This window comes from Pan troglodytes, chromosome 17 (assembly GCF_028858775.2).
Source record: "Pan troglodytes isolate AG18354 chromosome 17, NHGRI_mPanTro3-v2.0_pri, whole genome shotgun sequence".
NCBI lineage: Eukaryota > Metazoa > Chordata > Mammalia > Primates > Hominidae > Pan > Pan troglodytes.
The window spans coordinates 72,198,294-72,220,218 of NC_072415.2; the positions used below are offsets into that span (position 1 = coordinate 72,198,294).

A 21,925-nucleotide genomic window follows, 5' to 3' on the forward strand; every position below is an offset into this window, starting at 1 on the left:
AAGTTTTTGTAAATAAACTTCCATTGCTGCCTTGGTCTCTTCTTCTGCCTTATGACCCCCAGTCGAAGTTTTTCTTCTGGGGAGGTAAGAATTGAGGTTGCTGCAGATCCTTACAGATTTGTTGCCGGTAATTCAGATACCTTGTGCCAGTAACATACCTAACCTACCAAACATCATAGCTTAGCCTGGCCTACTGTCAACGAAGAGTCACACTCTATAAAATATTTGAAGAGATTTATTCTGAGCCAAATATGAGTGGCCATGGCCCATGACACAGTGCTCAAGAGATCTTGAGAATATGTGCTCAAGGTGGTCGGGGTGCAGCCTGGTTTTATACATTTTGGGGAGACATGAGACTTCAACCAAATATATTTAAGGAATACATTGGTTTGGTCCAGAAAGGCAGGACAACTCAAAGTGGGGATTGGGGGGAAATTTAAAAATTTTCCGGTTGGCAATTGGTTGAGTTTCTCTAAAGACTTGGGATCAAAAGAAAGGAATGTCTGGGTTAAGATAAGAGATTGTGGAATCCAAAGTTCTTATTTGCAGAGGAAACCTTCAGATAGTAGGCTTCAGAGAGAATAGGTTGTAAAATGTTTCTTTTTTTTTTAATTTTATTATTATTATACTTTAAGTTTTAGGGTACATGTTTCTTATTAGACTTTAAGGTCTGTGTTGACGTTAATGCCAGAGAGGTATAATGAGGCATGTCCAACACCCACTTCCCCTTATGGCCTGAATCAGTCTCTCAGGTTACATTTTAAAAGCGCCCTGGCTGAGAAAGTCCATTGAGATAGTTGGGGGGTTGGGGGAGAGGTGCTTAGAATTTTATTTTTGGTTTACACTACCTTCAACATGCTCAGAACATTTACATTAGTCTACAGTTGGGCAAAATCATCTAACATAAAGCCTATTTTTTAATAAAGTGTTGATAATGTGAAATAAGTGAGATAATAATTACTATCTCATGTAATTTTTGAATACTATACTGAAAGTAAAAAACAAAATGGTTGTATGGATACTCAATGTCCGGTTTATACTAAATATGTATTGCTTTTGCACTGGTGGAAAGTCAAAAGAATCGTAAGTTAAACCATTGTTAAGCTGGGGACTGTCTGCAAACACTTAAAATGCTTAAGATAGTAAATTCTGTATTTTGCATATATATATATTTTTTTTTTTTTTTTTTTTGCCACAGTTACAAAAAAACAGGTGAGTAGAAAACTGCGTGGATCTGGAAACTGTTTGGCTTGAATTAAACATGAGTCTCTAGCCAGGACATGAAGTTCGAGTAAAACCCTTAACCTCACTCTCTAGCCTCTTCTGAGACCTGGCTCCCAGGCAGTCCTCCTGCCACACTAACCTCCCTTCTTTCTCACTTCCTCAAATCCATTATGCTGGCTCTTGACCAAGATTTACATAATGCTGTTGGCCTGCAATACCTTTCCATACCAATCCATCCCTATCCATTTCTTTGTCTCCTGTACCTGTTCAGAGATTATCTCAAACCTCTTAGCCTTCCCCTAACTACCCAGCACAGATTAGAATTTTCTGAAGATATATTCTTGGTCTGTATTTTTCCTTCACATCACTTACCAATGCTGATGACTTCATATTTTCATTATAACTTGGTTAATATATATCTACCATATTTTATGAAGTCATGTGCAAATCTTTTTTTCTGTTCACTACCGTGTCAAGACTAGTAGTGTTGAAATAAAGAAAGGAAGAAAGACATGAAAATCAGGCCAGCTACCAGCTATGTATGTACATTCACAAGGAATCAATTCCATGATTTTGGAGGGATTTTAGCTACACATATGAAATTAGAAGCCAAAGGCTTTCATGCAGATATTAATATTAGTACATTAAGTTAAGAAGTGATGATTGGCAAAATAATTTGCTAATCATTTTCTTACAGAGATTTTATTTAAGTTGAAAGTTTTCCCTGTTGACAAAAGTATATATTAAAAGTAAAAAGAAAATTTCAAGGGAAAAGACCCTTGGAAAAAAATAGGGTTTAGCAATGAATTTTAGAGCACTTAATTTCTGCTAAGCAAATACAAAGAAAAAGGCAGATATATACTAAGGAGTACATTTACAAACAAACAAAAATGGCTATATCATGGAGAAGTCCACAAAGTCAGTTCAAAAGACATTACTAGAAAAAAGAAGTATCAATCAAAGCTTCTTATAATGGATGAATTATGAGTTGTTATTTGGAGATGAGGAATGATGCACTGGTAAAAGAAGAGAGCCAATGTCCACAATTGAGATTTTCACACACTTTTTGAGAATATAAATTATATCGTATTCCTCATGAAACTATGATAATTGTCATTATAAAATGTTCAAAAAACTAGTACTTAAAGGAACCATAGATTTTTATTATGATCAATTTGCTAATTTGTTTTTGCCTATATAATCTGCTTATCTAATTTTTCTTTAAAGTATTTTTTTAAAAAATCATCCACTTTGTTATTATAAATGTATTACATTTGAACAGCATTTTCCCAAAGGCTTTCCTACATCTCATATGGTCCATTACTACAAGAGTCTGATTCCACGGTCAATGAAAGATCAAAATTTACCCAGGATGAATCACAAACTAGAAACGAAAAACAGGTTTCCTAAATCCTAATCTAGGGCTCATTTTACTAATAGAAACAAAGGAGTTTAAAACTTCTCTTGTTTATTTAGAATGTGTAATTTTTTAGAATTAAATCTTAGAATTCAGAACAGTGTGCTACAACATAGAACTTTCAAAGCTCATGAAAACAGAAAAAACGTGGGATACAGTCTCCAATACTTCAGGTAAAAATATGCTTTTTGTATATTAACCACTCAATAGCACAAACCTTAACATTATCAAAAACCCACGTATCCAGTTTTGTTGCATCTTGAGCACCAAAATCCTCTCTTTTAGCATCATAACTATATGTATAAACGTGGTCTCCACTAGCACCTGAAAAGAAAATTTGGAAAAAATAATCTTTTTACAAAATCTTTTAAACTATCATAAAATATGAGCTAGTCATTCACAGATTTTTGTGAGTAACCAGAATTTTCACAAACCATTGTTCATTATGATGGGGAAGAGAAAAATGGGAGGAATAATTAACATTTATTTATGTTATGTGCTATGGACCATGCTACATACTTTAATGTATTCTATTGCTTTTTGTCCTCAAAAATAACATATTTTAATTTCGCAGATTCATTATATGTTAATTAACACACCAAAATCACAACTCTAATAAGCAATATAACAAAAATAAGCACAATATTTGTCTCCCTTTAAGGATTAAACTATTCAAAACATGTGTGCCCCTTAGAATGCTACAATCTAAAATAGATGATGTGTGGTGTACAAACCTTCTTAACATAAGAAGAAAATTCAGATATTTCACTTCTGTTATTCATAAACTATGCGTATTTTTCTCAACTTCTAAGAGAATAAATATTGCTTATTGCCAAAGAGTTTGAAGGGGTCAACAGATATGACAATCTCATACATTTGCAAGAGTGTATTAAGAATCTAAACAGTTTAGTGAATTTCTGAGTTTGATAGGCTCTTGCAGGTAATAAGAAAGAGATATGGCCAGTGTGGTGGCTCACACCTATAATCCCTGTATTTTGGGAGGCCGAGGCAGGTGGATCACCGGAAGTCGGGAGATCGAGACCCCCCTGGCCAACATGATGAAACCCCGTCTCTACTAAAAAGAGAAAAAAAATAGCTGGGTGTGGTGGTATGCGCTTGTAATCCCAGCTACTCAGGGGGCTGAGGCAGAAGAATTGCTTGAACCAAGGAGGCGGAGGTGGCAGTGAGCTGAGATCGTGCCACTGCACTCCAGCCTGGGCAACAAGGGCAAAACTCCGTCTCAAAAAAACAAAAACAAAAAGAGAGAGATATAATAAAGTAATACAATCTTTATAGCACCAGTTCAGCTCTAATGACCCTATTCCACAGCTCAGCCATTCCTCTTCCCACATCCCAAATAAAAACGTCTGACTGGGTTTGCTGTTTACTACAAGATATGGAACATTAGACTATCTCTAATTCAATTATTTGTCCTCTCCCATCCATTGTAGCCAGAAATAGGAATGTTAGTTTGATAAGCCATAGCAACTTAATCCACCCTTACCACCACCAGCTCCCAAAAAAACTAAACTGCTTTCCAAAGAAGGCAATATATAAGTGGCAAACAGTTTGGGGCTTTTTGGTCCGCCCAGTATAATAATGTTCTATGACTATCATCTGTAAAATTCTCAATATATATTTTGCTTCCTGGACACATAATAATCTTCAATAGTTCCCATTATTTTAATTACACTCATGACTAAGTATGTTACAAATCCTTTCTGATAAGCGAAATGATCAATCATTCTGCTCCCACTTAAAAGCATTTAATGACATGAAATTCATCCAACTGATTTTAGAAAATAATATAAATGAATTTTCTAATTAAGAGATGTCCCAATATTTGCAGAATCATGCATATAAACAATAAATCTAAATGCTACATTCAGTATATTAAATATCAATTTAAATAAATTATATGTTAAATGCCATATATATCAAATGCCAGAATATATGGCATCTTCGATGTATTAAAATAGGAATTATAACTATACATTTTAACACTTAAATCTTTTTTTTGAGATAGGGTGTTGCTCTGTTGCCCAGGCTGGAGTGCAGTGGCATAATCATGGCTCACTGCAGCCTCAACATCCCAGGCTCTCAAGCACTCTTCCCACCTCAGCCACCTGAGTAGTTGGGACTACAGGCACATGCCACCACACTCAGCTAATTTTTTGTTTGTTGTAGAGACGTGGGTCTCACCTTGTTGCCCAGACTGGTCTCCAACTCCTGAGCTCAAGTGATCCACCTGCCTCAGCCTCCCAAAATGCTGAGATTACAGGTGTGAGCCACTGTGCCCAGCCAATGTTTAAATCTTTATATGAATAGCTACTAACTTTTAAAATGATTTACCAAAGTATAATGAACCACACCTCAACATCATCATTTATAATCAAGTTATGTGAAAAGTGCTATGCTAAATATTTCACATGAATTACATAATTTAATTATAAAAATAAATCTATGAGACAGAAACTAATATTATCACATTTTACGAAAAGGAAATTGAAGCTCAGAGAGGTTATATAAATTGCTCAAGATTATACAGCTGTTAAGTGATAGTGCTATATACCACTTAATTGAATCCAAAATACTATCTAACTGTATGATGTGCCAATATCTCAAGTATAACTAAGAAGGAAAAAAAAATACTGTAATTAAACATCCCTATTTCAGAAATGTTAAAAATGTAAAATTATGTGTAAAAATCAACACATACATTACATACATAAAAATAGAAAACTACCATATTGACTTACTCCCTATTTACTATCTGAGGAAACATAATCAGTGACTCTTACCTTTGGCAAACATAGGCAGGATATCTGGGCTTCCCCAGCTCCATGTGTATTTACTTTCATTAAAAAGAGAATCAAACTCTACAGGATTTTCCTTCCATCCTTCAGAAAGCAAGCAAGCAGTAATAGTTATATACACATGGTACAATAAGACCCTAAAGAACTATTCTTCAAATAATAACAATTACATTAGTCAGTGAACAAATGCAAAACTAATAGATTTTATATTATGCATATTATACCACTATTTTAAAAAACTAACAATAGATAATTTACTTCTTAATGAAATATAAAATTATTTTTGAACTTTTAAGAGTAATATCTAGGAAAATTATGCTTCCATCCAACCCAAATTCTTTCAATAACACAGGATAATGAAATACTAAAGCTTCAATTCTGGAGTCAGTACCAGTGGGTGTTCATGTCAGCAAAGCATGCTAAAACATTTGTCCAAAGTATCTCAAAACATACCTTCACTTTGTGACATGATTAAGTGGTAAAGGACTAATATTTACTTGACAAATTTTTCATTTCATAAGATTGTCCAAATAGACAATACCTTTGGCAACTGCACTGACATCTTCATAAAACCCAGCTATCAGAGCTACATGACCTGGCCGAGATTCTGTTGGCACACGTGTATGAGATATGCCCCAGCTGCCTTCATGCATTATGATATTCCTAAAAGATATTAAAGACAAATAGTTAACATAGACTATGATTAGATACTCTCATATAAAGCTTTAGAAACATAAGATTATTACAGAAGGAATCAAAAGCAAAAAACTTAAGTCAAAACTTAAGAAGGAAAGGAATTTTTCAAATTCCAGGTGAGCCCATTCCTAGCATCTACCAGCTGAATGCAGCAGCATGAATTTGCTGATGTAAGACCAAACAAAGAACCATTCAACCACTGCACAGAATCATGAAACAAAATACATGATTGTTGTTTTAAGCCACAAAACAGAGATGGTTTGTTATCCAGAGATAAAACATATATTATTATATCAATGTTAAATTGCATTAGGTGTGATAATAGTATTGTGGTTATTTAAGAGATATAGGCTGAAGTGTTTGGGGTAAAGTTTCTTGCTTTCGAATTGTTAAGGAAAAAATAATTATAACTAGATGGACATACATGGGCACCCCTGTGGTGCAGGTGGCAGAGGGGCCAGGAGAGGGTGAACACAATTATGAAAAAAGGTTAAAATTGTCATACTAGGTAAAGGGTATACAGATGTTCATCAAATAATCCTTTCAAATTTGTTTAGTTGAAAAATTCTTAAAAAACTAAGGGGAGGGAAAATGGCTACACTCCTAATTAGGAGTTAAATTATATCCCCAAATTTGAGATTAAAACAGGCAAAAAGATTATTTTGCTAAAAGATGTCAACATTATTTAAGTTGTATCCACAGTGATTTGCAAAATTTGGGGAAGAAAGCAAAACTACAAGTGGTGCTATTACAGGTGAAAGGCCAGCAGAGCAATAAGTTATAAAATAGTAAACTCAACAATAACATTTTTCAAGATAAATATCTGCCTCTCAATACATTCTAAAGAAAAATATTTATAACTACTGGTGTCAGTTCTTTTACTATTGACTTGCCTAATAATAAAAGCAGTTTTGGTGAAATACATTCACAATAAGTAAACAGTTTCAAAACCACTGGACCAAATATTAACGAGAAATATTCTTTAACTTCTTGAGTTATATAATGAAAACTGGACTTAAACAGAAAGGGGAGGTATAAAGAAATGTGGATACTCTATTTAAAAGCATTAGTTTAGATACTGTATTTAAAAACATTAGTTTAGATCACGTTTTTATAAAACAAATTTTGGGCCAGATGCGGTGGCTCACAGCACTTTGGGAAGCTGAGGCAGGTGGAGGTCAGGAGTTCGAAACCAGCCTGGTCAACATGGTGAAACCCCGTCTCTACCAACGGTACAAAAATTAGCCGGGCGTGGTGGCACGTGCCTGTAATCCCAGCTACTCAGGAGGCTGAGGCAGGAGAATCGCTTGAACCTGGGAGGCAGATGTTGCAGTGAGCCAAGATTGCACCATTGCACTCCAGCCTGGGCGACAGAGTGAGACTCCCTCTCAAAACAAATAACAACAACATAAAACCTTTCAAAAACAGGCTTAGAAGAAGCTAGAAGATTCCTGACATTGTAAATATACAATGGCACACAACACAAAACATCAACTGTTTGAGCCCACAGAGCTTCCGTTAGTAAGATCCAAAGGAGAAACAAGTGCCACCAGAAAAGCTTGACTTTATTTTACCAGTATATGTTTATCCTCTTAATTTTGAAATGAAGTATATTTCTCTCTTTCCTTTGGCAACTAAGAAATTCACCCAAATACTTTAATTATTTCTAGAAATTTGTTACAGATTTTTGTGTACTGTACTTAACCTTGGTTTGATCTTATTTTCCCACAATGTTTGTCTATTGACTTGAGTCTCTCTTTTCTTTATTTTTATCCTTCAATATGTTATGCACCTCTTTGAGCTATCGTAAATTTAGTTCTGAAAATTCAACACAGCATTAGAGTTCATCCATTCTTCTAGCTGTCAACAAATATTTGTTAATTGCCCATTATGTTATAGGAACTGGAGATAAAGTGGTGGATAAGTCCCCAGTCTCATGGAACTTTCATGATGGTAAGTACTATAAAGAAAAATAAAACAGGCCAGGCATGGTGGCTCACGCCTGTAATCCCAGCACTTTGGGAGGCTAAGGCGGGTGGATCATGAGGTCAGGAGATCAAGACCATCCTGGCTAACATGGTGAAACCCCGTCTCTACTAAAAATACAAAAAATTAGCCGGGTGTGGTGGCGGGCACCCGTAGTCCCAGCTACTCGGGAGGCTGAGGCAGGAGAATGGCGTGAACCTGGGAGGCTGAGCTGGCAGTGAGCTGAGATCGCGCCACTGCACTCCAGCCTGGGTGACAGAGCGAGACTCCGTCTCAAAAAAAAGAAAAAGAAAAAGAAAACAGAGTAAAATGATAGGAGGTAATGATGACAGATGGAGATGGGGGAAGACACAACATTTTAGAGAAATTTCCTCTTGAATTCTATTTTAATCTCTCCACAACAGCATTACAAGGCCTTTCAGGAGTTGCCACTAATCAGAAAAAGAGCAATTGTTTGTAGGCCCTTTGTAAGTCCAAGAAATTAAATATTTCTTTTTAAAGCAACTTAACAGAAGCCAAAGTTATGTTAAACAGTGATATAGAAGTGAAAGGGCTCTATATTCTTTTACAGAAGGTTGTGTTTTAATTTGAAGTCTATATTTTGTACTTAAACATCATTGAAATTAGTAATTCATTAATATTTATGCTTGTCTTTATTTTGTAAAATTAGCAGATTTTTTTTGTTTGTTTGTTTTTTTGAGACGGAGTTTTGCTCTTGTTGCCCAAGCTGGAGTGCAATGGCACCATCTCGGCTCACTGCAACCTCCGCCTCGCAGGTTCTCCTGCCTCAGCCTCCCAGGTAGCTAGGATTACAGGCATGTGCCACCACCCCCAGCTAATTTTTTGTATTTTTAGTAGAAACGGGTTTTCTCCATGTTGGTCAGGCTGGTCTCAAACTCCCGACCTCAGGTGATCCCTGCGCCTCAGCCTCCCAAAGTGCTGGGATTACAGGCGTGAGCCACTGTGCCCAGCCAGCAGACTTATTTTTTAAGAAAAAAATAATATAGTGAGTCTTGAGCCAGGTTTGGGAAATTAGGACAATTTAGCTTAAGCAGCTAAGCCTATCCATTTCAATTCACCGGTTATCAGCTTCAACAATACCAGAAATAACACCTAGGAGGAAATAAAGTGGCATCTAGTGCTGACCCATAAGACAAAGGCAAATGTACAAGTGCCCTATTCTCTGTCTCATCATCACCCCTGTGCCCAGTGCGTGATAAATAGTAAGATATTTTGCAGTTTACTTAACTCAGAATAACATTTTAAGAGATGTCTCTGTATCAGTTTACATGCTTACCTAATAAACGGTGCTCTAGAGGTTCCATTTTCATCTAATTCGTAAAGTGCATCTGCTCGAAGGCCATCAGCAACAAACAACACTAATCTTCTCGCTGGAGGAGGCAATGGTGTAAACTGAGGAGTCATTCCATGAACCAAAGGAGATGTAAAATAAATGTCAAAGATGGAGGCGAAGAACACAAAATGTATAAGCAATCCCAAAGTAAAGAACAGCAGCATATCCAGTGTAACTAATTAGACTTCAAGAACAGCAGCATATCCAGTGTAACTAATTAGTCTTCAAGAACAGCTGAAAGAGAGAACAAAATTAAATTGGGGTAAATCTTAATACATTCATATGTATTTTCACATATTTTGATGATCACAAGTAGATGAAACATGTATTTTTAATTATTATATAACTCACTACTTTCATTTGTGGTGGTAACAATAAGCACTATTTAATAATGTGACATAATACTGAAATCAAATATGTAATAAAGTACATCTAAGCAAAAAGAAAAAGTTCAAGTATAACAAGTAATTGGGACAAATAAACTATAATGAATTTAACTGCATAATAAGCTCATAAAAATTAGCACAGGACCAAAGAACAAATAAATAATTAAATCAGTCCTAAAAAGAGTTAGCGTTCAGCCAAGTCGAATCCTACAAAAAGAAAATATAAGTCATGCAACTCTTGGTTGTACATATGACAATCATTGCCAATAATGGATTTTTAATTATTTAAATCAGTTATAATTATTTAGATGTTGCTGAATTGATTTAAATTATTCAAATATTTGTGATTTTTTTTCTTGTTACTTTGGTATTCTGGCTCTCTTGACTATTACCACATTGAGCAGGAAACATGTATTCTATCACATTTGGCAGAATCATATGAAGTTAAATTTCATCTGTGCTTCAGAAAATTTGTACTTATTAAAGAAACATTTTATTTTAGTTCCCTGAATCAATCAAAAAGGTTATGTTTTATCCACTCAATAAAAATGTTTTGTGCACACATCACATGCATAACTGGGTGCTGGGGTACTATAAAGAATATCGAGTTCTCTGTAAGTTCATCACAGAGCTGATGAACTTACAAATACTTAAGGAAGAAAAACGAAGCAATATGAAACATTTAAATAAAACTGTAAAAGAAGATACCATTAAACTGCCAAGATCAAACGGAACATGGGAGTGCTTTCCAAGCCAGTCTGTAATTTGCTATTGTTGGTGAATCTCTGCAGATCGAGGAGAAAAAAAAAAGTATTGGAACTTGTCTTAGTTGTAATGTAACGGCATTAGCTACATATAGTGATCCTAGGCTGAAAAACACCAAGGATGAGGTAATTTTAACTACAGACACATCTTTTTCTTCTTGGCCTGAAGAATCACATCATGGAAGGAAAGGATGGCAAAATAACCTTGCAAAAACAAATGAAACATTGGAAAAACACTCATCAAAGTCAAGCAGATTATAAAAAAGAAAACATGATAGAGCAAAAGGTCAAATTACAAGCCACTTATTTTCTGAGAACCAAGGGTCAACTAAATATCAAAGATATTCTACAAAGTACAAAAGTTCCTTAGTGAGTAGATGCTATTTTGCATCTCATAGCTAACTGACAAAGAGAATCTTTATGTGTCATATAGCATATTCCCTCCCCTCTTCTGTGCTACTACAAATCAACTTTCCATTTTCTGAGGCAGTTTAGAATAATAATCACTGTCCTTAATTTTTTTAAAAAGTAAATTTTATATTTTTTTACTAAACAACCTAATGAACATTAAATGCTAAATTATCAATGTGAATGTAAAATAATTCTGAATATATTTGTGTTATTTTCTTAAATATAATTCTCAATGTAGAATTAAAGATTCAAATATTGTGAAAAATTCTTCAAATTACCAAACCAATTTAAGATTCCATTAGAAACATGTAAATAACTGTTTACCCAAATCTGAAAGTTCTGAAAATTGACAGTAATCTTTTTAGTGCATCAGTCATATTACAGTACTTTAAACTTATATTCATTTTTATTTGCTTGCCTGCTAGCCAGTAAGGGTGTGTACTGATTTCCTACTTACAGTTCTTCATGACTTGCTCTTTTGTTTTGATTATTATAGTAGAGTTCTTTTAGACATTAGACCTTTTCTACTCTAGAGACAACACAGAGGTCCCAACGCAAAAAGGACTATGGTACACCTAATAATAAACCTGACCCAGTTGTATTTTCCTGTTGGAGATAACCTTTATTACGTTATTTTCAAAGCTCATATTTGCATGGTGTTCTGGTCCCCGAAGAAACCTAGATTAGTTACCTTTGTGGCACATGGTATTTTTTGTTTTCAATTTTGTTTCAAGAGCATTTTGTTGGGTCAACTACTTAAAATACCCTGAGAGAATACGAAGAAGAAATGCAAAAGTATCTATATCTAAATTTACCTTCCAGGTTTATCATCATCTGTTCAAAAAGATTTAGCTTTTAAAGAACATCTATGTTCAAAATTATAGGTCTCCAAAGGCTACAGCTCATCTCACTTTGCCCAGGACTGAGACATAATACTGTTTCTAGAACATAAAACATTTTAAAAAATTGTTAAAAAATTCACATAACATTTACCATTTTAGACATTTTAAAGCGCAGAGTTCTGTAGTGTTAAATATATTCACAGTGTTGTACAACCAATCTCCAGAACTTTTCATCTTACAAAACTGCAACTCTATATATACCCATTAAACAACTCTCCATTTGCCCCTGCCCTAACCCTGGGGAACCACTGTTCTACTTTCTATTTCCATGAGTATAACTATTCTTGCTACTTCATACAAGTGAAATTATACAGTATTTGTTCTTTTTTGATTAGCTTATTTTACTTAGCATAATGTCCTCAAGTTTCATCCATGTTGTAGCATATCAGAATTTCCTTCCTTTTTAAGACTGAAATCAGACCATTGCATGTATATACCATGTTTTGGTTATCCAGTCATTTATTCATAGACATTTGAGTTGCCTGCACCTTTTGGTGACTGTGAGTGATACTATGAACATGGGTACACAATCAGTTTTGTTTTAAAATAAACATTGGGTATTGACCAAAGGCAGTCATGTAGATCCACTTAATTACAAGAAGCTGGAAAATATGGAAAACTGAGGAAATATTTGGTAAATATCACTGTCTCTGCTGCAGACATATTTTTACACATATTTCATACTATAATATATAACATAATGTATTAGTCCATTTTCACATTGCTACGAAGAACCATCTGAAACTGGGCAATTTATGAAGAAAAGTGGTTTCACAGTTCCACAGGCTTAACAGGAAGCATGACTGCGAGGCCTCAGGAAACTCACAATCATGGCAGAAGACAAAGGAGAAGCAAGCACGTCTTACCATGGCAGAGCAAAAGAGAGAGTGAGCAAAGTGGGAAGTGCCACAGACTTTCAAACACCCAGATCTCACGAGAACCCACTCACTATCAGGAGAACAGCAAGGGGGAAATCCACCCCATGATTCAATCACCTCCCACCAGGTCCCTCCCTCAACACATGGGGATTACAATTCGAGATGGGATTTGGGTGGGGACGCAGAGCCAAACCATATCACACAGTAATACATACATTATGTTGATTATTATCACACATAATCATTATTATGTATATGTTAATACATATGTTAATTACACTGGCTGAATGTAGAGAGCAGATTGCAGTGGGTAAAGAAATGAATCAAGGAGACTATTAGAAAGCTAGTTAGTATGTAAAATAGGCCAAGAAAGAGATTATTGTTGATTAGTATAAATTAGTGCAGTGGAAGTTAACAGAAGGAAGTTGATGATCGAGTTATACTTTGGAGGGAGATAAGGAAGGTTGCTATGGTTTGTGCTTTTCCCCACCAAAAGGCATGTTGAAATTTGACCCCATTGTGGCTGTGATGGGAGGTGGAGCCTAGTGAGAGGTGTTTAGGTCACATGGTTGGATCCCACATGAATGGCTTGGTGCTATTCTCACAGCACTGAGTTCTCACTCTGGAGCAGAGAAATTAGCTCTCTGGGAATGGATTAACTTCCCTTCTCACGAATGGGTTGTTGTAAAGTGAGGTTCCTCCTCCTGTTCGGTCCCTCTTCACACATGCTCACATCCCCTTTGTTCTTCTCTGCCATGTTATAACAAAGCACAGAAGCCCTCACCAGAAGCCAGGTCCGTGTCCTTTAACTTCCTAGCCTGTAGAACTGTGAACTAAATAAACCTCTTTTCTTTATATATTACCCAGTTTCAGGTATTCTGTTATAGCAACACAAAACAAACTAAGACCTGGGGCTTCAATAAAAGGATATGGGTAAAGAGGTAAAAAATGACTTCCAGATTTCTGGTTTGAGCATGTGAATGGTCTTTAACTTAGAGAAGGAAAAGATTTCCTTACAGGATATGGGGGGACGTAAAGCTGAGGGAGAAAGTATTGAGCATTTTCTTTTTGATACATTAAATTTAAGCTTGAGATGCCATAATAAGGCAGACAGTTGCTGTGAAACTCAAGAGAGGATATCTTAACTACAAGAATGACCTAGAGAGAGCCACTACTAGAGACAGAAAAAAATTAGCCAGTGAAGTAGAAGGAAAACCAGATGAGGGGCCCTTGAAATTAAAAGAACAGTGATTCAAGTGTGAAGGGTGTGGTTAACTGTCAGATCTGCTTAAAGGCTGGAGTAAGGACAGTAATGAGTAATCTAGGAGCTTGGAGTTCTTGTTAACTTTATTGAGAAGTTTAAACAGTTGTGTGAGCTGAGTCCCATTAAAGTGGTTGTTTGAAAAGTAAATGGGAGGTGAGGGAGTGAGAGTGGAATGAGCGCAACTCTTTGGGAGAATATTAACTTTGAAGAAAAGAAGAAAAATAAAAATTGATGTAGGGTCAGCAAAGGGTTTTCCTAAGCTATTAGAGACTAGAAGATTTGTGTGCTGAGGAATAATTTAGAATATAGAAGGATATGAATGATGCAGCAGAAAGCTGGAGTTAAATTCTCAGGATAGCAAGAGGGGATGGAATGGAGAGCACAAGTGGAGGAGCTGGGCTACTCTGAGTTTGTGCAGGACCTTCTTGCTTTTAGCACTGAAAGTCTAGCAGCCAGAGAAACGTATTGGTTGCAGGCAAACTATTATTGCGCTCTGGTTGGCTCTACCCTGCAGCAGGCTTCTTCTCATCTTTCATGCCCCTTCTCAAACGTCACCAACTAAAGGTTCTTCTGATCACTCTGAAGTAGGCCCCTCCTCCATCTTCCTTGATCCAAACAAACATACATTCTGTAGCTATTGTTAATATTTATTTAGTGGCGAGGCTGTGGAGAAATAGGAATGTTTTTACACTGTTGGTGGGAGTGTAAATTAGTTCAACTATTGTGGAAGACAGTGTGGCAATTCCTCAAGGATCTAGAACAAGAAATACCATTTGACCCAGCAATCCCATTACTGGGTATATACCCAAAGGATTATAAATCATTCTATATAAAGACACATGCAGACATATGTTTATTGCAGCACTATTTACAACAGCAAAGACTTGAACCAACCCAAATGCCCATTAATGATAGACTGGATAAAGAAAATGTGGCATATATACACCATGGAATATTATGCAGCCATAAAAAAGAATGAGATCATGTCCTTTGCAGGGACATAGATGAAACCAGAAGCCATCATTGTCAGCAAACTAACACAGGAACACAAAAACAAATACCACATGTTCTCACTCGTGAGAGTTAAACAATGAGAACACATGGACACAGAGAAGGGAACAACAAACACCAGGGCCTGTAGCAGGGGTGGAGGACAAAAGAAGGGAGAGCATTAGGGCAAATACCTAATGCATGCGGGTTTTAAAACCTAGATGACAGGTTGATAGGTGCAGTAAACCACCATGGCACATGTATACCTATGTAACAAACCTGTGCACTCTGCACATGTATCCCAGAACCTAAAGTAAAATAAAAAATAAAATAAATATTTATTTATTGTATCTCTTCCACTAGAATGTAAGCTCCTTAAGAACACAGATTGACACCTTGTTCTCTCCCGTATGCCTTGTCTATTGACAGAGAGCAGGAGCGCTCTCTCTCTCTCTCTCTCTCTATGTATATATATAAAATCTCTCTATATATATATACACACACATATATATAGATAGAGATATATAGAGATATATGTGTGTGTGTGTGTGTGTGTGTGTGTGTGTGTATTCAAAGTTGGCCAGGCATGGTGGCTCATGCCTGTAATCCCAGCACTTTGGGAGGCCAAGGTGGGCAGATCTCTTGAGGTCAGGAGTTCAAAACCAGCCTAGCCAACCTGGTGAAACCCCATCTCTACTAAAAATACAAAAATTAGCCAGGTGTGGTGGTGCACACCTGTGGTCTCAGCTACTCGGGAGGCTGAGGCAGGAGAATCGCTTGAACCTGCGAGGCAGAGGCTGCAGTGAGCCAAGATCGCACCACTGCACTCCAGCCTGAGCGACAGAGTGAAACTCCGTCTCAAAAAAAAAAACAAAAAAAAAACAAAGTTATATGTCTCCGTAACACTCTCTCTCTCTCTCTCTCTCCATATATATATATATACACACACACACAATAGAAGTGTAGTGATAACTTATTGTAGATAATATATTATGAAATTTACATTTTCCTGATGATCAATGATGATGAGCAACTTTTCACATGTTTAATGGATATTTTTTAGTCTCATCTTTTTATCCCTTCTCATTTTTTTAATGGTATGTATAAAAAAACAGTACTTTTAAATTCTGATTAAGTTCAGCCAGGTGCGGAGGCTCACGCTTGTAATCCCAGCACTTTGGGAGGCCGAGGCTGGTGGATCACCTGAGGTCAGGAGTTTGAGACCAGCCTGACCAAAAATGGAGAAACCCTATCTCTACTAAAAATACAAAATTAGCTAGGCGTGGTGGCGCATGTCTGTAATCCCAACCACTTGGGACGCTGAGGCAGGAGAATTGCTTGAACCCCAGAAGCAGAGGTTGTGGTGAGCCAAGATTGCGCCATTGCACTCTAGCCTGGGCAACAAAAGTGAAACTCTGTCTCAAAAAAAAAAAATTCTGATGAAGTTCAATTTACCAACTTTTCTTTCTGGTTATTATATGTCCCAACTATGGAATCATTGTAAGTAACCATGCTTTATTACACATTTTTAATATCTTTTATTTGAAAATAATTTCCAACAAAGTTACGAGAATGGTACAAACACCTGTATACCCCTTAGCATATTCACCTAAATGTCAACATTTTCCCTATTTGTTCTTTTTTTCCCACTCCTTCTCTGCTTTGCTCCATCCCAGCCTTGCCTCTGTGCTTTGTCCTTTTTCTCTGTATATACCTGATCACATAACATTGTTTCTGAACCATTTGAGGATAAGTTATATACACCATGACTCTTTATTCCTAAATACTTCAGTGTTTACTTCCTAGGAATAATGATACTCTCTTATACACCTACAGTATAGGTATCAATTCAGTAAATTCAACATCAATGTCATATTTAATCTACCATCCATATTCCAATTTTGTGAAGTGATCCAATAATGTTCTTTATAGCATTTTTGTAGCTTTACTGAGGCATAATTGACCAAAAAACTGTACATAAAGTGTAATAATCACAGTCATAACAAACAAACCCATCAACCTAAAAGTTTTCTTACGAGTCTTTGTAATCCAACATTACCCCATTTCCTAGACAACCACTAATTTTTTTTTTTTTTTTTTTTTGAGACGGTCTCACTTTGTTACCCAGGCTGGAGTGCAGTGCCATGATCTCAGCTCACCGCAACCTCCGCCTCCCAGGTTCAAGCAATTCTCATGCCTTAGCCACCTGAGTAGCTGGGACTACAGACGTGCACCACCACGCTCAGCTATTTTTGTATTTTTAGTAGAGACAGGGTTTTGCCATGTTGGCCAGGCTGGTCTTGGAACTCCTGGCTTCAAGTGATCTGCCCACCTTGGCCTCCCAAGTGCTGGAATTATAGGTGTACCATGCCCAGCCCACTAATGTATTTTCTACCACTATAGATTTGTTTGCATTTTTGAATTTTATAAAAATCTATTTCTGCATCATGCACTCTCTTCCATCTGAATTCTTCCACTGAGCATAAATACTTTTAGAATCATATATGTTTGTTCCTTTTTATTATTGAGCATTATTCCATTGCACAGATATAGCACAATTTGTTCATTCACTCTCATGTTAACTGACACTTGTGTTGTTTCTAAAAGTTTTTGGCTATTTCAGATAAAGCTGCTATGAAGAATCATGTAACAGCTTATGTATGGGCGTGTGCTTTCATTTCTTCTTATTTTTTTAAATTTTTTTAAATTTTTTTGAAACTCCTGGGCTCAAGCAATCCTCCTGCCTTGGCCTCCCAAAGTGCTGAGATGACAGGCGTGAGTCACTGCTTTCATTTCGCTTCAGTAAACACTTGGGAATAAAATGGCTAGGTCAAATTGTAAATATATGTTTAACTTTTTTTTTTCCTTGAGACAAAGTCTTGCTCTGTTGCCCAGGCTGCAGTGCAGTCGTACGATCACAGCTTACTGCAGCCTTGACCTCCTGGGCTCAAGTGATCCTCCCACCTCAGCCTCCTGAGCAGCTGGGACCACAGGTGACAGCCAGCATGCCAGCTAAGTTTTAAATTTTTTGTAGAGATGGGGGGATCTCAGTATGTTGCCCAGGCTGGTCTCGAACTCCTGGGTTCAAGTGATCCTCCTGCCTTGGCCTCCCAAAGTGCTGGGATTACAGGTGTAAGCCACTGTGCCCAGCCATGTTTAACTTTTTCAGAAACTGACAAACTAGTTGTTTTCCAAAATTGTTGTACAACTTTACATTCCCACCAGCATTATATGAGAGTTTCAGTGGCTCTAATTCTCAGCAACACCTGGCATTGTCAATCTTTTAAACTTCATCTGAAGTGGGTGTGTACTGGTAGCTTGTTGTGATTTTAATATAATTTCCCTAATGACTAATATTATTGAGTATCTTTCCATAGGCTTACTGATCTACCTTTGTATGGATTTAATTTTTTAATTAGATTGTGTTCTTGTTACAGAATCATAATGGTTCTTAATATATTCTAGATGCAGGCATACCACATCTTATTGTGCTTTACTTGATTGCTCTTTGCAGATTTATTTTTGCAAGTTGACAGTTTGAGGCAACCCAGCACTGAGCAAGTATATTGGTGCTATTTTTCCAACAATATGTGCTCACTTCATGTCTCTGTGTCATATTTTGTAATTCTTGCAATTATTTCAAACTTTTTCATTACTGTTGTCAGTTATGTTGATCTATGATCAGTGATCTTTGATGTTATGATTGTAATTGTTTTGAGACAATTCTATATAAGACAGCAAACTTAATAAATGTGTGTGTTCTGACTGTTCCACCAACTGGCCATCCCCCATCTCTCGCCCTCTCCTTGGGCCTTGCTATTCCAAAACACAACTAAATTGAAATTAGGACAATTAATAACCCTACAATGGCATCCTAAGTGTTCAAGTGAAAGGAAGACTCATGTGTCTCTCATTTTAACTCAAAAGTTAGAGATGATTAAGCTTAGTGAAGAAGGCATTTTGAAAGCCAAGACAGGCTGAAAGCTAGGCCTCTTGTTTTAAACAGTTATCCAGTTTGTAAATGCAAAGGAAAAGTTCTTGAAGAAAATTAAAAGTGTTACTCCAGTGAATACATGAATGATAATAAAGTTAAACAGTCTTATTGCTGATATGAAGAAAATTTGAGTGGTCTGGATAGAAGATCAAACCAGCCACAACATTTCCTCAAGCCAAAGCCTAATCCAGAGTTTAAGACCCTAACTCTCTTCAATCTATGAAGGCTGAGAGAGGTAAGGAAGCTGCAGAAGCGAAGTCAGTATCTATAAAAAAGCATGATGACATTCTGTTTGGAATGGAGTTAAATCCATAGACCAACTGGGGAAGAACTGATAACAATATTTAGTCTCTCTGTCCAGGAATACAGTATAACTCTCCATTTATTTAGGTCTTCTTTAATTTCCCTCAGCAATGTTCTGTAGTTTCAAATTAATAGGTCTTGTACATCATTTTTAAATACCATCTTTACAAATTTCATATTTTTGGTACTATTGTAATGTTATTTTTTATTTCAATTTCTCCTTGTTAATTCTTAAATCAACATTGATCTTTATATATTGACCCTGTACCCTGCAACACTGATCAACTGTTACGGTGGCTTTTGTGTATTTTTAACTTTCTGGAGATAATTAGGTTATCTATGAATAAAGATAATTGTACTTCTTCTTTGTCAATCTTTATGTATTTTATTTACATCTTATGCTTTTTGTATTATCTAGAACCTCCAGTATGATGTGGAATAGAAGTGATTCCAGCAGAAATCCTTGCCTTGTTTCCAATGTTAGGATGAATGCTGTCAGTTTTCCAGGTTTTTGTAGATTCCCTCTAGTAGGCTGAGGAAGTTTCCTTTTACTCCTAATATGCTGACAGCTTTAAATCATGAATGGATGTTGGATTTTGTCAAATACTTTTTGTTGTATCTACTGAGATAATTATGATCATCCGATTTTTCTGGCCTGTTAATGTGGTGAATTAATATTTTGGCCTGTTAATGTGGTGAATTAATATTGATTAAATTTCAAATGTTAAACGCATCTTACATTCCCAGAATAAACTCCACTTAGTCATTAAGTATTATCCTTTCTACATATTGTTGGTCTTAGTTAAAATTTTACCATTTTTTGCAGCAAAGTTTATGAAAGATATAAGACTATAATTTTCTTTTCTTATATCTTTCTGTGGTTTTGGTATCAGACAATGAGTTGGGAAATGCTGTTCCTTCTTGTATTTTTTGGAAGAGTTTGTGTAAAATTTGTATTATTTCTTCCTTTATTGAATAACAAAATTCACCAATGAAACCACTGGCTTGGGGTTTTCTTTGTGACAAGGTTTTCAGCCATATATCCAATGTCTTCACATATATAGATACAGATAAACACACATAGATATTCAGGTTATCTATTACTTCTTAAGTAAGCTTTCGTAGTTTTTAAGGAATTTATCCATTTGTCCATTTCATCCTAATTGTCAAATTTATTGACTAAAATTGTCCATAATATTTACCTATTATCCCTTTTTCCTGTCCTGCAGTCCAGGATCCAGTCTAAGGGCAAGTATCACATTTAGTTATTCAAAATAAGTCATTTTTCAAGTACTTAATTCCTTTCAGTTAGATCTTAAATTCTATCCAGAGCTGAAGTACATATGGCATATTTAGATTTACAGATGTTCACTTTGATTTAAACACCTCCTCTTTATCATGGAAATAAATCTTAGTACTCTAATATGTACTTAACTTATACATATGTACTTAACTTAGTACTCTAATAATGTACTTAACTTATAAGTACATTAAGATGTATTTGTAAATGCAAATGTGTATTTGTAAATGCAAATGTATATTTGTAAATTGTAAATGTAAATGCAAATGTATATTTGCATTTACAAATAACTCCCTGGGCTCATGTTCTTTCTTGTCCCATTTGCCACTGCACTGCTTTGCTAAGTTAAGTACCAAAGTTTATGTGTTAAAAGATAATATAAATTTTCCAAGGTTTACTGAAGTAACAAAACATTTTATTTCAGAACTTTGACCATCTTAAAGTTATAATAGCCAACATAAAAATCTAGTTCTGTTACATAATAAGAGTGGATTCTAGTAAAGCCACTGTTACTGTTTCCTTATCCATAAAAAAAGACACTGTCAGTCCTACTCCATTACAGAAGTATTGTGGGAAATAAGTAGACTCCCCAATGACACCATACAAACATAAAATATTAGCAATACTAAAAATAACTAGATTGTGAAGCAACCCAACTCATATTTTTAAAATCAAACTGTAAATAGTTGACTTTACATTATGCTGAAGAAAGCAATAGAAGAGACAAAGATATATTTTCCTGCCAAATTGGTAATTAAGATTGGGACTTCTTATTGGTGATCCAAATCATGCAAATAAACTCTGTAAATAACAAGGATTTTGACAATAACTCTATTCAGCCATTTATTAGGTTATGGTCTACAAAATTTTAAAATGCAACTTGGTGTCTATTCTGTTTATTTATTTTTGAGACAGTGGCCTCACTCTGCCACCCAGGCTGGAGTGCAACAGCACAATTTCCGAGGCTCAGACAATCCTCCCACCTCAGCCTCCCTAGTAGCTGGGACCACACGGTGTGCCACTACACCTGGCTAATTTTATTTTACTTTTTGTAGAGACTGGGTCTCACTATGTCACCCAGGCTGGTCTTGAACTCCTGGGCTGAAGCAATCCTCTCACCTCAGCCTCCCAAAAAGTGCTGGGATTACATGTGTAAGCCATTGCACCCAGCCTTGGTGTCTATTTTGGATGCGCTTGGAGATCATGTCCTTAGCAGATTCTGGCATTAGGTACATTACTA

The 21,925-nt window shown here is 36.0% G+C and overlaps 1 protein-coding gene across 29 annotated transcripts in view; it reads right to left on the reverse strand.

The window, feature by feature from the left end:
• The window catches only part of PIGN (phosphatidylinositol glycan anchor biosynthesis class N), a 141,861-nt gene that overhangs the window by 106,288 nt on the left and 13,648 nt on the right, over nucleotides 1–21,925 (reverse strand). For 14 of the 29 annotated variants that reach the window (XM_009434093.5, XM_016933827.3, XM_016933824.4 and 11 more), the window contains exons 2-6: nucleotides 10,588–10,664; nucleotides 9,437–9,727; nucleotides 5,999–6,120; nucleotides 5,443–5,541; nucleotides 2,859–2,965 (exon numbers count right to left, since the gene is read on the reverse strand). In XM_009434093.5, coding sequence (XP_009432368.3) covers nucleotides 2,859–2,965; nucleotides 5,443–5,541; nucleotides 5,999–6,120; nucleotides 9,437–9,657 — 549 coding nt within the window. In that variant the 5' untranslated portion in view covers nucleotides 9,658–9,727; nucleotides 10,588–10,664. Of the gene's footprint in view, nucleotides 1–2,858; nucleotides 2,966–5,442; nucleotides 5,542–5,998; nucleotides 6,121–9,436; nucleotides 9,728–10,587; nucleotides 10,665–11,869; nucleotides 11,996–21,925 lie in introns of all 29 variants that reach the window. The other 15 variants (XM_024350915.3, XM_054672086.2, XM_063795800.1 and 12 more) reach the window with 2 other exon arrangements.